Source organism: Adelges cooleyi, unplaced genomic scaffold (genome assembly GCF_023614345.1).
Source record: "Adelges cooleyi isolate 19-005CV unplaced genomic scaffold, UGA_ACOO_1.1 ACOO_flye_CR_arks_rails_tigmint_CR_PRNA_593, whole genome shotgun sequence".
Classification (NCBI taxonomy): domain Eukaryota; kingdom Metazoa; phylum Arthropoda; class Insecta; order Hemiptera; family Adelgidae; genus Adelges; species Adelges cooleyi.
Genome location: NW_026096289.1, coordinates 62,694 through 80,486, shown reverse-complemented (window position 1 = coordinate 80,486; position 17,793 = coordinate 62,694). Strand labels below are relative to the sequence as shown.

General features: G+C 28.8%; 1 protein-coding gene across 1 annotated transcript; it reads left to right on the top strand.

Moving 5' to 3' along the window:
• Positions 1-11,766: 11,766 nt before the first annotated feature.
• Positions 11,767-17,537, top strand: LOC126844026 (zinc finger protein 665-like). The gene is made up of 5 exons (XM_050581868.1): positions 11,767-11,803; positions 11,884-11,970; positions 13,517-13,732; positions 14,122-14,403; positions 15,161-17,537. The coding sequence occupies exons 3-5, from the start codon at positions 13,557-13,559 to the stop codon at positions 17,382-17,384; spliced, it is 2,682 nt and encodes an 893-aa protein (XP_050437825.1). The 5' UTR covers positions 11,767-11,803; positions 11,884-11,970; positions 13,517-13,556; the 3' UTR covers positions 17,385-17,537.
• The last annotated feature ends 256 nt before the right edge of the window (positions 17,538-17,793 follow it).

The following is a 17,793-nucleotide window of genomic DNA, read 5'->3' as shown; positions in this document are numbered from 1 at the left end:
ACTACCAGAAATATGCCGTTTTTTAGCTTCATAACATTGATTTCGTATTAGTTAATGAATTTTTTCTTATTGTTATACTGTATTATACCAGAATCCAAAGAACTATTTAAGAAATAACGCAGAAGGTGCAAACAAGTTATACAGAGAGAAAAAAGGAAGTATCTGTATTCTGAATGACTTACTACGAAACGCATAGCAAGATCACGCACAAGGCAGAGTCCTATTTTTTTTTGTAACAACTAATAGGTACTACAAGTATAACTAGCTAGGAAAACCTTTTGATTTTATTTGATTTTTTACTACCTAAATCTAAAAACTACACTTATATAGAAATAAAACTATGTAAATCACTGATAGACTATTTTTTGATGATAAATGTTTGGTTTATAAACCCTTACTCTTTTGACCCTATTCAAATTATAAAGCAATTCAAATGGTATTGAGAAAATTATAGTGTGTAATATATTTATGCTAATAGCTGTGTAAGTTTTGTACAAGACTGAACTATTTGAGTTGTATTTTCCTGTAGAACAAGTTTTAATGTATGGATTGGAATATAATGACATGTAAGAAAAAAAGTTATCAGGGGTTAATACACAAAGAAAAAAAATAATATGCATCGAAGCTAAAACAATATAGGAGCTATATAAAATACATAATCTATAAATATGAAATATCATACGATATAACTATTATAATAAAAAATAAATTATAGTAAAATAGGTTGAAATAAAAATATTTTATCAAATATTAAAAAGCAGTCAACCTACAGGTGTAGGTACAAGTTTTTTAAATAAAATGTAACATAATAAATTATCAAGGTTGATAGTATGTATAAGCTACACATGTTTTCTGTTTTTGTATTGTTTATTACAAAAGAAGAGCAACTTATGTTGAGCCAACTGTAAAATAACACGGATCAAATAAAACGCATAGAATCTAGAAAACAATATTATTGGATAAAAATTGAATTGTGTATTTTTCAATACCAACAAAATATTATATACCAACTACACGTTAGTGAAAATTGAATGTAAAACGTATTGTGAAGTGCGCCGTCTCCTGTTCAAGTGAAAATACTAAACGTTTAATAAGATTGCACCATAAAGCTAACAAGCCGCTTTTATAGTAGAAATGTATTTGGGTCCAGTATGGCTGATCTTAACAATTGCGATGTTTATGATTCAAAAAGTGTGTTTCTCGTTTGTATGTAGACGTCAAATGTATGCTCATAATACTTCGTTCGTGCATTATGGTAAGTTGATGAAATTAGATACGGGATACTCTATCGCAGAAAAACCAAAATTGTCACAAGAAGAGGCTTACAAATACCCGGAAAAAGTTCGGCGCGCGATAGACGAATTATACCATCAACTATTCTGTTGTTACATGTTAGACATACTTTCTTATATGGATTTACTAGGGCAGCTTTTTTCAGAAAACGGTAAAGACGATTTGGTTAAACTAATAAAACGCAAAGAGCCCAAAGTTGTTTTTCTAAGCGATAATATCATAAATATGATGAATGTTCTGTATAATTTCGGTAGGTTGGACGATATAAGTCCGATATGGATGGTTTATATGTTTGTGAAATATTTAAGATCGATCAAGAAGCATAGAATACTAGGTAGACGGGAAAGTATTCTAAATGAACACCATACTGTTCATCAGCGACTTGCGCACATACTCAACAAGGGAAAATGCAAAACGCAGAATGAGGCTTATAATGCCCAATATGGCAATTCACAGTTTTACCATTCGTTTGAATCACTCAGTTTGAATCGACCACATAATATACTTGACCTTATAAATATCCTAGGAAAATCATTTGATAATAAATACCGAAAGGTTCAAAAACATATAGAAATAGACAGTACTTGTCGTTTTTACTTTAGTGCCGGTCACTTGCAATTGGTTTTTGTTTTGGATTTGACGAGACGTTTGCTTGTAGACATTGCAGATGTACCTGGATACAAAAGCATGTATTCTCGTATACGAGTTATTAGTAATAAACAACATTATGACTCGCTTCAGGATTTGATCAAAACCATGGCAAAATCACAAAGTCTGTTTATGAATTTAGTAAAATTCATATTGTTGAAGAACGTGTGGAATTACCTTACAATGTTTAATTTGTCTGTGCCTCTATCTGAAGACAAAGAAAAACCAGTCCAACTATCGCTGCCGTGGAACAATCAAGAGCATAAGGCGATAGCAATTCATATTGAAGCAATTATTGGTTTTTTTAACTTAAAAGACGATTTAATATTGATATTCCTCAAGTATCTGTTTACAATGCCAGTAAACTTCTTTACTAATGTCCAGTTTAATAAAACAGTAAAAGAACGCCTTTTCGGATATATGGATGACATTTATTCACAAGTATTCGGTTGTGAAACAAAACTTTCAAGGTCCTCCGAACTCATCACCACGCAATACATAATAGATCTACATACGATTATTTACAAAACAGACGAAATTTATCGTATGATAAACTTAATGCCTTCCAATGATAATCTAAAAAGATACAGTATTTATAAAAGTAATTTGAGCATTTATATGTTTTATTACATGACGGCCCACCAATATTTTGAAAGGGAGAGTGAAATAGATTTTGATGTCATTCAGTCGTTTAACAATTTTTCAGATGATTTTTTGGGAAGAACAAGTTATTGAATTCTTACAAAAACTGTCGTTTTGTTTTTTTTTTGTGTAAGCAATGTTTGATATTGTATTGTATTAATTTTTAATTTTATTTTAAAACTTTATTGTCCATAAATTCAACGCATCTTATGTTAATCGAATTAATTAAAATTAATCCACTTATTTGACTTTCAAATGTCGATATTTTCTTGCACTTTAGGTTCATACGAAAATATATAAATGATTATAGCATTTAAATAATTTCTTTTTCTAGTTATGGACGTATTTTAAATAACATACATTTCATAGTATTAATATTACTATATACAAATATTTACGCTCTTTTAGCGATTTTCCAGATATATTTCAGATAAAAGTAAGTAAACTCTGATTTAAACTGTCATTTAGCATCGTTTAATCTTGCAAAGTGTTAAAATGTTAAATTTTAAATTTATTTCAAAATGTAATTATTGTATAAATTCACTGTATTTTGTAGTTTTAATGTAACAACTAAAAGCATGTTAAATATGTGACTTTGAAGTATAACAACTATTATGCACTTTTAGTTTCAAACTATTTACCAATATCCTTTCTATATCTACCTATCTGCCATATATATTATGTATTCTACTGGAATATACCTACTGTCGAAAAAGTAGTCTGATGAACAGCAAGTTACTCATACCAAATTAACAAATACGCATAGTAAGGTTACAAGAGCAAATACAATTGGCAGTAGTCAAACTTTACGAACCAAAAAACCAATTAATATAATCATAGGCCTTAACTACATAGAAAGTTTGATGAATAAAGAAAAAAAACACATTTTCCAAATTAAAATAATGGAAGAGTTATGTTTCAACAAATTTAAAAACCAATTATGCAAAGAAGAATCTTTAATTAATATTAACATTAAACAACTATTATTAATGTTCATAGCTCTAAAGATATGCTAACAGAATGCATATACTTACAGATTACTACTAACACCTTATGTTAAGCCAGCTAAAAAAAAAACACGTAGGTATAACAAAATAGAATACAGAAAAAATATTATTCGAAAATATTGCTTTGAGCGTTCTCGTTAATCGACAAAATATTATGATTAACACTAATTTAAAACGAGTTCTATAATACATAATATTGATTTTAGGCCTTTAGGGTTAAGTGAAAATATAAAACACTAAACGTTTTTAGGAAAACTGTTTTTGAGATGTTTTCAAAATAGAATTTGATGTCATTCGGTTTTTTAACAATTACTCTGATGAATTTTTGGGAAATACAAGTACCTATATTCTGAAATAAACTATCGTATATTTGTTTTGTTTATGTAAGCTACGTTTACTTCTTACTAGTATTTAATTCTAAATATATTCTAAAACCTTATTTTCCTCATCTTGAAGTTATTCGAAATAATTAAAACCAATCCACTTAACTGACTATAAAATGTCGGTATTATTATGCACTTATTGATTCTTACAAAAATATATAAATCATTACAAAATTTGGAATATTGTTTTTTAGATCCTTCAGAGTAATTTTGCGACATTTCAAAACAGTACGGCGCTGTAAGATGTTAGTCACATATGTTATTACACCTCCACATCTAAGCTAACAGTATGTACTATGTATACAATGTACGTTACACAAAGATTCCATATTATTAATGGCACACAATGAAAAAATAAAAAACATAAGTCAACTGTAAAATAAAACGCACAACCAAAAAAACGTGTTGAATAAACGTTGTTCGAAAAACAATGGCTCGAGGTTTTTTGGAAAACAACGATATAATACACAACGCATTAAAAAAACTTTTTATATCGAATAAACCAATATTGTCAGTTGCACAAAAGCATAAAGGGGATACAAGGTTTTTTTTTTGCGAAATTTTACAATTTAATGGCTCAAAACTAGCCTGAAATAGATCTAACATACACTTATTACATGATGGCCAATTAAAAAAAAACCTGTTAAAATGTTTGTTATAAAGAAAAAACAAAAATTGACAGTTGCACAGAAGCATAAAAGGGATTTAACACTCTATATTGTGTATTGTAAAATATTTTCAAATATCTATGTTTTATTAAACTTTGCGTACATAATAATATGTCTGAGCACATAGTTAAATTTACAAATAATACCATACACAATTTTACGACTCGTTGTTTATCGCATAAACAAGTGTTCATTTTGAGTATTTTGTTAAGTTGTTTGTGTGGGTATCTATTCAAATATTTGAACTATGTTCTTTCACGACCATAGAACACTGATACTTCAATAAATATAGCGAATAACTGTTTTCTCTATTAAAATACAGAATTATTTGTTATTAAGTATTGTTATTGGTTTTTTAAAACAAAATTTATTCGCTGTAATATTAGCTGTAAATAATATGGTACGTACTATAATGCACGCAAATTCAAACGTTCAAAAATACAAATAATAAATCTAGGTAGAACAAAAAAAAACACTTGTTTTTCATAAAAAAAAAAATAGTAAAACTATAAAAATTGTATTTGTAAAACCCATCCTTGTTCTTTACGTAAAAATTTTAAAAAATGTACAACGCTAACAGCTATTTGTCTTTTGTCTATATTATCAAAACGCATATAACACAAGTTTTATTTAAAATTAAAAATGTTAGTTGAATACATTCAAAACCTAAATTAAAACTATTAGTGTGCTTATATATGTAATATGTATAGATAAAATCACTTTCAGATAAACACATCGAAGCGTATCTGTAGATACATATAAAATCACTGTCAATAATTTGCTTAAACTTGTATTTTTAGTGTAAGGTGGATACAATTAGGGAAAACACAATTTTGCTTTGCTTTGTCAAAAACATCAAATGTACCATTTTTTGTAAAAGAAATAAATTAAAAAGTATGTTGTATTAAAAGTATTTTTCGAATACCTGTTGACTGTATTTTTTTACTATCAGCAACAAAGACGTGGCAGCTAAGGTTAATTTATATTCTTAATAAGCAGAAAACGAGTTATTTAACATTTTTATAAGGTTTTAATATTTAAATATTACATTTACAAATCACACAAATATTACAGTATTTGACAAAAACAAAATAAACCCACACACACTCACCTTTTAGAATTATAAGAATTACTACATAAAATTTAAAAAATAAGCTAGCAGAATTTTAAAAAGCCATAAAATAAATACATTAAATAGTCTGAATATGACGATAGTTTGTTGTAGTAAATTTGTAGCCCTGAAATATTAATATAATAAATAAATTTATATTGCTATAATAATACAATATGTAAATTTATGTATATTATACAAATGTAATATCCTTTGGTTCGAGAAGTCCGCAGTTTTTATAAATAATTGTTTGAATAACTAATAGTGGCAAAAGCGTCCTAAAAAAAACTCCTTAGAAAACAGTAATAAGCATAAATAGTATTTTTTGTACTTCGATATGTTTACGGTTGATCGTTGGCTTACAATATGTCTTGCCATTGTGTCCAATATCATATATCATATATTATAACGTGATATCATTTTTTCACAAATCATTATGTTTTTACCCCCTCGAAAACTAGTTTTTTTGATAGCAACTTTTGAAACTTAATAAGAAAGGAAAAATTTGTTTAACTTTTTAAATTAGGAATATTATAATAAACATTTGGTTGATAAACAGTTTTGGATAATTATTTTTAAAGTTAAAATAGTTTAAAAGTTAGGACAAGGGAGGATGTGCGGTCGGAAAGTGATAAAAATATTACTACACTCCACCTTTCCTCCTGCCCTGAACTAGAAGCTTTAATAACTTCAAAAATAATTATCCAAAACAAGTTATCGACCAGTCAAAAATGTTAGTGAAATATTCTTAATTTAAAAAGTTAAAAAAAAAATGTACGTTACCATTTAAGTTTATCATCTATCAAAGAAACTAAGTTTCAAGGAAGGTAAAAACACTATGAGAAAACAATCAAAATATTAATTAAACACATTGTTATAATGAGTGGCCTATGATAAAACATGAATCACCCGGTTTTCTTTATTTATTTTATTGAATATTTACATATATACAATTATGCACAACAGTAAATTATTATGCTCATGTAGGCATTTATTAACCAAACAGTAATAATATAAATATAGTCATTTACCACATATACATGTACAATAGGTATGTTAGCTTAAATAAATATATGGGTATTCGGTGTAAATGGTTTTTATGGAACAGTTTGAAAACGACTTAAAAGCTGATTGCCTAAGAGGTGTACACTAAGTATACATTAAAAGAACACAAACAACCGAACCGAATACATTTGATAAAATAACTTGTTTTCGATAGCAAAAATAAACCATGTAATATTATGTCATACTATTTGTACATTTTGGGTAACGCGAAGTAGACTTATTATTTCTTCCAGGCTTTGCTTATAAAAATTGAAAACCTTGAACAGAAGTAACTATTAACAGAATTATACATTTGCTCATTACTCAAACGCACACAGTGTTTCATCATTAACTTTGAACTTCCAAAAAAATACAGAATGATTCTTAAAACTGGTTCAACAATACTAAATTAACGCATATATTGTGTTTTGAAATAAGACAACGCGAAGCAATATAGAATAAAAAACACATCACCATCGTTAAATAAAACCATGTTATTGTCTCAGTTATACGGGTTCGTATAACCATCACGATTTTTTTTGTACAAACTTAATACAACAAAAGACTGAAAGACACCGATTAAATTAGAATTGCAATCTTATAGGTCCGGAACACAGTAATTAAGTGGCTTTACATTTGCAAGTATTTTTAATTGAACAATTCATGCAAAACGTTCCATGAACGCATAATCCCAAATATTTTTTTTATTAAAAATACAGTAGGCTCCGTTTTACTGAACACATCAGTGATGTTGGCATAGTGAACTTAAAGTCTGTGACGCGTAACGTGATACGAATTTTCCACTTCAATTTAAAAATCGCCCTTACCCCTAACACACATTCATAATATTATTTTTTTATCTTTGGTACAAAGATTTGTCAACAAAATTGTTTTAAAACAGATACAGTTATAAGGTAAATATTTGATTGTAGTTTAAACACAAATGTGATCTTTTTCGCATTGTTTTTTTCGTTCGGTGTATATTTTTGTAAATTTATGTGTAGACGAAATGTGTTATTACCATTGACTTAAATCTAGCTGTAGTCGAAAAGTCGTGCTGATTCGGTTGTGTAGGTACAAATTTATACGTGATAAAACAAGTTTCCAAACTTTAAGAAGTAGTGATTAAAAATGAAACACATTTTTATTTGGATGACGATAATACTTCTAAACTTTGCTAATGGTGATTATCTTGGTAACCATACTGGTGAGTATCTTGGTGACCATCATATAATATATCAAACTAATGGTGAGGAGTTATTGAGAGGTGATTTTCAAAATGCTTTTAATGAAGCAAGAAAAATCGAAGGAGTATATAACGATTTTAAGGTGTTTTGTGCCGATTTCGAAAGTATATCAATGAAAACTCCTTCTCTGTTTTTAGATCACATCAACAATTCATTAAACAATATAACCTGCTTATTAACTTATCATATGTTACTTTTTATGCATTTGATGCGTCCAGAAAATTACTCACCTAAAAACATTGAGCTATATGCTAGCATTGAGAATGCATGTTCTAAGTTTTCAAATGAAATGTTAGTGTCAAGAATCTCTATGGATTACAATTTTATATATGATGGAAGGGAATTATCGGACATTATGTGGGTATTTCATTTTTATACACACTTAATGAAACAATTGGCATCGATGTCTAACGATAAAATAATATATATTAAAATAAAGAAACTTTATAATGATATTTTAAAATATGTAGAAAAAGCTATGCCGAATCCTTGCAAATGTTTTGACAAAGAACGTTCCTATAAATCACCTGCAAACATAATCAGTAGTATATTTGAGTTAGATCATAGTTCAGCGCTAGATAAGCTTACAAATAAATGTAAACGGCAGCCAAGTATAAAGAATAATGTTCAAGGTGTTGATTTTGACCGGCTATATTTAAACAACGTAATTGAGGACAAAAAGATAATGGATACTCTTACTAAAAGTTTTGGAGGCTTAGAAAATAGTGACGAAATTATTGATGTGCTGTCTACTATGATGAAATCGGTTAAAAATCCAATGCCATCGTTATATATAATTGTTAACTCGCTGCAATGTGTTCACAAATATTTTATTGTAATGTTAAAAACAATAATGTTACGGGTTGTTCAGACATTTGTGAACCACTTGGAATCGCTAAAAATGTTTCAGCCAAAAACATATGTAGGATCATTTACCGATATATTGAAGGAATTCGCGAAGATCTTGAAATTAGGCATCCTGGATGATTTTCAAATAGTAATAAACGAGTTAAAAGAATGGAAAACAAAACTTAGGGCAGTTATTAATATCCTTACGCCCAATAAATTGTCTGATAGGATCAAACTTTTGCTGGAATTTTATGACGGTTATAGATATAAAGTGAAAATGGACTACGATCAAAAAATATCATTGGATAAAGGTGGACTTAAAAAAGATCTCAAGGAGTCTGAAAACAATGTCAAAGATGGAACTGACGCTACTAAAACCATAATACATACTGAAATTGTCGAAAATAATATTCAGGATACTATTGAGTGTGCTGAATGTACTGAAGCTACTAAGACCACATCGAATAAGAAAGAAATAAAACCAAAGATTTTGAATACTATTAAATGTGCTGAAAAGTTGGTCAATTATTTAAAACAAATTTTAGATGGTGTGGATTTTTCTGCTATTAAACATTTTATTTATCAAAAATTTCCTGAAGATTTAATATATTTTGCATAATTAGATTAAATATCTAAACATTTGATTTGTTAAATTTTTTTTAAAAATTATTCTCCTTTAACTTCGTTAATTAACTTGTTTTAGTACAAAAATAAAAACTATTTATTTCTTTAAACGTTTACCGTTCTCTCGGTAAACGTTTATGTTTCCTCATAGTTTTTTTTTTATTATAATAATTTTTATCACCGATTCAGGTTGGAATATGAATGGAGATGCTAGAAGTAACATAATTTTTATATTCCTCAGCCCTAAATCCGCGATAAAATTATTATAATAAAAAAAAACTATCAGAAAACATAGATTTTTATTTTTCTATTATAAATTTGGATGCTGCATCGTGTGAATGTTTTGTTTTTCTTAATTGGTTCTAAAACTTGAATTATATTTATCTTCTCTAATTAATATTTTTTTTTTGTAATAAACATTATAAATGTCTTCAGTTGCAGAATACTTTCAACTATATTCGTTACGTTGATATTTGTGATAGCACTACAAAATGGGTATTGGCTTTAGCACTATAAAATATTTCACGTTATATAATGTATAATAAATTTTATATTGTATTATTTGATACAATTGTAATAGCTCCTTTGTATGTTTAATGCACTAAAATCATAATTTTTACATACATTATAGATAATATTATTCATATTATTCATTTTTATGTATTTAAATCGTAATATTAATCTTATATTATTCATATATGTAGGTTATATAGATATTCTTTATTCTTAAGATCTTAATAAACTGTTTTTCTTTTCCTTCTTCGAGTAGGTAACACATATTTAGTTGTAAGAATATCTTTTTAAAAATAATTTGATGATTCATGTTGATATAATTACACAGACGGATATCGAAAGCAATAATTTCTTTTTTTAATTTAATTAAACAAATTTTAATCTGAAAATCTGATTACTTGTCCAATTGACGGATTGTAACTTGGATATATCCAAATATTCCAAATATTAATGAAAATCAATACACTACTTATTTAGTTTGTAATTTAATTACAACGTTATTATCATCTCAATCATACGACAAAAAATGTGAACTTTTCTAAAAAAAAAAAATTCATAATTTCTTAAAAACTAAACAATTGTTTTTTAATTTATATTTCAAAAGTCTATATAAAATAACTGTTGAAGGTGAACTAATTCACCTACCTGAATAAGGGGCAACTAAATATTAACACTTGAAAGATTAATCAGATTTATTCATACAAACATACTCATTTTTTTTTTAATAGGAGGGAAGCACAATTATTTGTATACAATAAAAATAATGTTATTAAATGTAACAAATTGTGAATTATATACCCCAGTAAGCCGTAAGCATAGTTTGTGGTGGGGTATATAAGGTAAAAATGTTTGTGAATAGTAATTCACAAACATTTTTATAAATAAAAACGTTCACAATACATAAAATAGACATTTATTTCAATATTTTAAACTTTATAAAATTAAAATAAACAATATTTTATAACAGATTTTCTAATAACTACTTCCGGACAATTTTCTTATTATATAGATTAACAAACATTTTTTTTTAATGCGTAATGGCAAAGAGTTAAACATAGAAGGATCTATGTAGACTAAAAAATGTTAACCGAAATCTTTTTTTGTGTACCAAGGACTTATGTCAAACGCTCTATGATCACCCTTGGATCCTAGGGAAGTACTCATTTTAAACGACTCATGCAATATGGCAAATTGTTTGTACAAAGATCTTACTGGATATACTTAAAAGTCTTTACAGTTTAAAATAGTGGAGCTTTGCATGTGTTTTTTATTCATACATAGTCAAACAACAAAGTTTTGTTGTACTCCGAGAGGTCTTAGAGAGTTATCTGCACACCCTCCGCATACTATTTAACCATATTGACAAACAAATTTATAAAACGCTTGATATAATATTCTGCGCATTGTGTTAGTTGGAAATATTTTGTTTAATGTGTATAGATTAAAAACAAAAGGTCTCAAAATCATCACTATAAAGTATCGATATGTAAATTCCAGCGCAAATTGCAATCGATAATAATTAAACCCAAGTTTAATAATTTGATGTATTAAATTTTTTCTCATAACCATTAACGTTATGTTTATGAAATCAACTTAAAATTTAAAATTGCCTTTACTGCTTTTTTAAACTAAGCCTCGAACCGGCGCTTAAATTTATAACCTCACTGATTTCTACCCACAGCCCGCTATCGCTGCCACCGCTGTTATCACACATTGTATTGACACGTCATCATTATCAAGTAGGTTGTATACAGAGTAGACTGTCAACAACAAGGTGGATATACTATTTATTTTTTTAAATAAAAATCATAATATAATCTTGTTTTTTCATAAAAAAAGATGCTTAAATTATAGGTATAAAGTGTTGTTTAAGATTCCATACCCGACGTTTTAAGTCCAGTGCCTAGGAGCTTCGACCAACGTTCTTGTAGCCACGTACCAGTAAGTATCGAGTGACGTTTTAATTGATTAATACCGTTTTATTTGTTCTAATGAAACGGATTAGTAACCTACATAGTATACAAGTTCGGTAGTGATTTTTAAAAACTGTCTAAACGATTCTTGCGTACATTTTAGACTCGTGGAGTAAGGATCGCTATCAACGGCTGTAGGTTCGATACTTGATAAGTAGTTTAACACCTTATATTACATCCATCTGTCACCTTATTTTATTATTAACAATCAGTACTGTGATATCTTTTTACCAATTTTACTGTTTTGTGTATAAAACCAAGAAGATTAAACTAATCAATACGATGGCAAACGTCAAGTGACGTTTGTCATCGTAGCAACGGTTTAATTAAAGTTACTATTAATATTTATATGTTTGCAATTTTCTTATCTTTTTTTAAGAAATATTATTTATGTTTGGAAGGAAATAAAGAAAATTGTAATTCAATTTATTATTTAATTTTTATAAAAGTTTGATGGTCATTTTTAGAATTGTCTAAACGATTCTTGCGTACATTTTAGACTCGTGGAGTAAGGATCGCTATCAACGGCTGTAGGTTCAATACTTGATAAGTAGTTTAACACCTTATATTACATCCATCTGTCACCTTATTTTTTTGTTAACAATCTGTACTGTGATGTCTTTTTATCATTTTTACTGTTTTGTGTATAAAACCAAGAAAGTTATAACCAATTGATGCGATGGCAAAAGTCAAGTGATGTTTGTCATCGTAGCAACGGTTTAATTAAAGTTACTATTAATATTTATATGTTTGCAATTTTCTTATCTTTTTTTAAGAAATATTATTTATGTTTGGAAGGAAATAAAGAAAATTGTAATTCAATTTATTATTTAATTTTTATAAAAGTTTGATGGTCATTTTTAGAATTGTCTAAACGATTCTTGCGTACATTTTAGACTCGTGGAGTAAGGATCGCTATCAACGGCTGTAGGTTCAATACTTGATAAGTAGTTTAACACCTTATATTACATCCATCTGTCACCTCATGTCTTTGTTAACAATCTGTACTGTGATGTCTTTTTATCAATTTTACTGTTTTGTGTATAAAACCAAGAAAGTTATAACCAATTGATGCGATGGCAAAAGTCAAGTGACGTTTGTCATCGTAGAAACGGTTTAATTAAAGTTACTTTTAACAATTATATGTTAACAAGTCTATTTTCTTTTTTTAATATAATTTATGTTTGGAAAGAAATAAAAAACATAATTTAAGTTATTATTTAGAGAAAAATGCGAGGTGGAATAAAGAGTACTTTATATTGTGAAGAAAAACAGTTACGGCTATGTTTATTTCATTTATTCGTTTTAGTCAGACTTGCATTTTTATTTAAAATGATTAGACTCAGGCTATAGTAATTTAAAGATATATCATAAGTTTCTACAGAAAACAATATCTTATATGTATATAATTATATAAATGTTTTTAAATGTGTTTAATCTTGGCTTATAGTTATATTTTAAAAATATATTATGAGTTCTTGTCTAAAATATTTTAAATATGTTTTGTTTTTTAGAATTCTTATAGCGAGAAATAAACCAAGAATCCAAAGTAAAATGGACAATGGTTACTACACAACCACAATCAAATTAGAAGAAGATAGTCAGTCGATAGAGCAGCTTACCATTGCTTCTGATAAAAGGCCAAATCTAAATAATACTGAAAAATCATACAAGTGTAGTCCGATGACCAACATAGAACCTCAAAAAACAATCGGCGGAGATGCGTACAAGTAATGTGAATTTTAATATACATTTTGTTAAAAAGAAATCATAATGTGATTAAGATTTGGTTTAGCGGTTCTTGGTGAAAAACTAGGGGTTTGTGATTTTTTTTATATAGATAAATTATATAAAAAATATATTTTGAATACAAAACAGTAATGTTTGACTTGGCTTTGTTACACTGAGTATCTATGAAATTCCCATAAGTAGATAGTTAAAATTAGTTTTTTCATAATGAAATATTTACAATTTCACCAGATTAAAATGTTGCTGTACAACAGCTGTTGTATGATTTCTTTTATACCAATTTAAAGTAATACCTACAACCTAATGATAAACGGTTTTTTGTTGTTCTTTTTATCAGCTATAAAATATTTACAATTTGTTTTGTTTTTAGTGTCGGAGAAACGTCCAACGGTACAGTTGTTAAAGTTGAAGTAGACTTTGAAAATGAACATTGTTTGGAGTCCGTAATTGAATTTGAAAAATATAATGTTTTCGATGTTCAAAGGACAAGCCAAGATAACCATTTAGAACAAATGCGTACATTTGTCTGCGATGTATGTAATATGACGTTTGGTACCAAAAGAAGAGTGGCCAGCCATATAACTCAATCGCATAGTGTACACTCAACGGCACGAAATGTCAATAGCAAACAGGTTGCCCAAAATAAATTCAGGTACAGAAAATTATTATTTTAGTAAAATATACAATTATCAATTTTGAAATATCAGTACATTACATATCTTATAAATTAGATTATTATAATTTACTGTCTTACTGGACTTTTTGTACAATCTTTAAACTGTACAATTACTTAGTTCATAATATAATTATAAATATGATACAAACAATTGTGAATAGACTATATTTGTTTTAAACATTATAGTTAAAATAACTGTAGTCTTTTTTGTTGGCACTGAAGAGAAATGATTCAAAATAAATGCAAATTTGTATTTTAAAACTTATTTTTAATTAAAAATATTTATTCATTTTTATGCGACCTCTTATTTGTTATATTCAGTTTTAATTATAAGTTAACTGGGGGATACAAAGAAAGTTATACTTTTCATTTTACTACAGTAAATAACATTTGTGCAAATCTTACCTACAAGTAGATCGTATCCATTGAAAATAATCTCAATTCATTATTATATCTTAAATACGTTTATTAGAACTAAAAAAATATGATAAATGTAACGTTTTCTGTCTTTTAATACAATTACTTATACATTTCTCCATTCAGTATTATTATATATCTTATAAACTGGATTATTATAATTTACTAAAGTCTTAACTGGACTTTTTGTACAATCTTTACACTGCACAATTACTTAGTTCATAATATAATTTATAAATATTATATTATACAATTGTCAATAGACTATATTTGTTTTAAACGTTATTGTTTATTGTTCGACAATTTTTTGTTGTAGTCACAATGGTACGAGTTTTAAATCGACCAAAAAAATGAATAGTTGTCATTTTGAATCACGGATCGGAACAATTAACAAACGTCAAATAGCAACAAAGACTGGCAGTGAAGTTTTAAAAGAACGGCGGTTATTCCACTGCGAATTTTGTCAAAAATCGTATAACACAGAAAAGCAAAAAACTCTACATATGATAAAATTCCACAAAGGTTCAACTAACAATCATTCACTCCGAAAATCTACCACAACCCGGGCTACAATAAACAAACGCAAGCACATCGGTGAAAAGCACTTCAAATGTAATGTATGCCTGAAGTATTTTTCTCAAAAAACTGGCCTCACAAACCACATACGTGTGCACTCCGGCAAAAAGTCCTTCCCGTGTGGTCTATGCCTTAAATCGTTTTCCAAAAAAGCCAACCTCACAAAACACGAACGCGTACATACTGGAGAAAAACCCTACAAATGTGATGTATGTTTAAAGTCGTTTCCCCAAAAAAACGACCTCACAAAACACGAACGCGTGCACACTGGCGAAAAGCCCTATAAATGTGTGGTTTGCCTAAGGTCATTTTCTCGTAAATCCATCCTGACAAATCACAAACGCGTACACACTCGAGAAAAGCCCTTTAAATGCGATGTCTGTGCAAAAACATTTAGTCAAAAAAATAATCTCGAGACACATGCACGTATACATACCGGCGAGAAACCTTATAGATGCGATATCTGTGAAAAATGTTTTAACACACAATATTACCTCAACAATCATAAATATATACATACCGGAGAGAAACCTTTTCGATGCAATGTCTGTGAAAAAACATTTGTTGATCAGCGTTCCCTAATAACTCATGGAAGGATACATACCGGTGAGAAACCTTTTAAATGCGAAGTGTGTGCGAAAACATTCAGTGTTCATTCTAATCTCAAAAACCATGAAAGGATACATACCGGAGAGAAACCGTTTAAGTGCGATGTGTGTGAAAAAAAATTCAGTCAACAATCTAGTCTCAAACTTCATGAAAGGATGCATACCGGGGAGAAACCTTATAAATGCAATGTCTGTGATAAAACATTTGGTCGACAGTTTTCCCTCAAACTTCATGAAAGGATACATACCGGAGAGAAACCCTTTAAATGCAATTTATGTGAAAAAACATTTAGTCAACAAAGTCACATCAAAGTTCATGAAAGGGTGCATACCGGAGAGAAACCCTACAAATGTGATGTATGTTTAAAGTCGTTTCTCCAAAAAAACGACCTCACAAAACACGAACGCGTGCACACTGGCGAAAAGCCCTATAAATGTGTGGTTTGCCTAAGGTCATTTTCTCGTAAATCCATCCTGACAAATCACAAACGCGTACACACTCGAGAAAAGCCCTTTAAATGCGATGTCTGTGCAAAAACATTTAGTCTAAAAAATAATCTCGAGACACATGCACGTATACATACCGGCGAGAAACCTTATAGATGCGATATCTGTGAAAAATGTTTTAACACACAATATCACCTCAACAATCATAAATATATACATACCGGAGAGAAACCTTTTCGATGCAATGTCTGTGAAAAAACATTTGTTGATCAGCGTTCCCTAAAAACTCATGGAAGGATACATACCGGTGAGAAACCTTTTAAATGCGAAGTGTGTGCGAAAACATTCAGTGTTCATTGTAATCTCAAAAACCATGAAAGGATACATACCGGAGAGAAACCGTTTAAGTGCGATGTGTGTGAAAAAAAATTCAGTCAACAATCTAGTCTCAAACTTCACGAAAGGATGCATACTGGGGAGAAACCTTATAAATGCAATGTCTGTGATAAAACTTTTGGTCGACAGTTTTCCCTCAAACTTCATGAAAGGATACATACCGGAGAGAAACCCTTTAAATGCAATTTCTGTGAAAAAACATTTAGTCAACAAAGTCACATCAAAGTTCATGAAAGGGTGCATACCGGAGAGAAACCCTTTAAATGCAATGTCTGTGAAAAAACTTTCAGCCTACAACAAAATCTTAAAATTCATGAAAGGATACATACCGGCGAGAAACCTTTTAGATGCGATATCTGTGAAAAAACATTCAGACAAGAATCTTCCTTCAAAACTCATAAACGCATGCATATTGGTAGGGTACAATATAAATGCCCAGTTTGTGAGAAATCATATAGTCGCCAGAATACTCTCAAAATACATCAAGCAAAAGCACATGAAGGGCAAAGGTGAAGAAAAGTTTTCAAACAGTCTTAACGTACCTGTTCGTTTTATAAACATGGTGAAGTATTTGAAACATCGATCAACAGTTGTTTAACAAGTACAAATTTAGTGTCGACCAATTAATGGAGCTCGTCGGTCTGAGTTGTGCCTAAAAAACATGTGTTGTCCATTTTTTTTTTTTTTTTTTTTAAATAGTTTCTTTAAACGTATGCCATTAATTTTTTTTTGTTTATTTCAATAAATTGTTTAAATAAATACATTTTTTAGTAGAATAGCACGTAATGTGATTTTTTTGTTATTATGTATAGTGGGAGAAGTATTCCACGAACTTTGTTTTTACTATACTCTAAAACGTTCATACATGGACAACCTACTACTCCTGTGCCCTTCACATGGCTCATAGCCTCATAAACCTCTC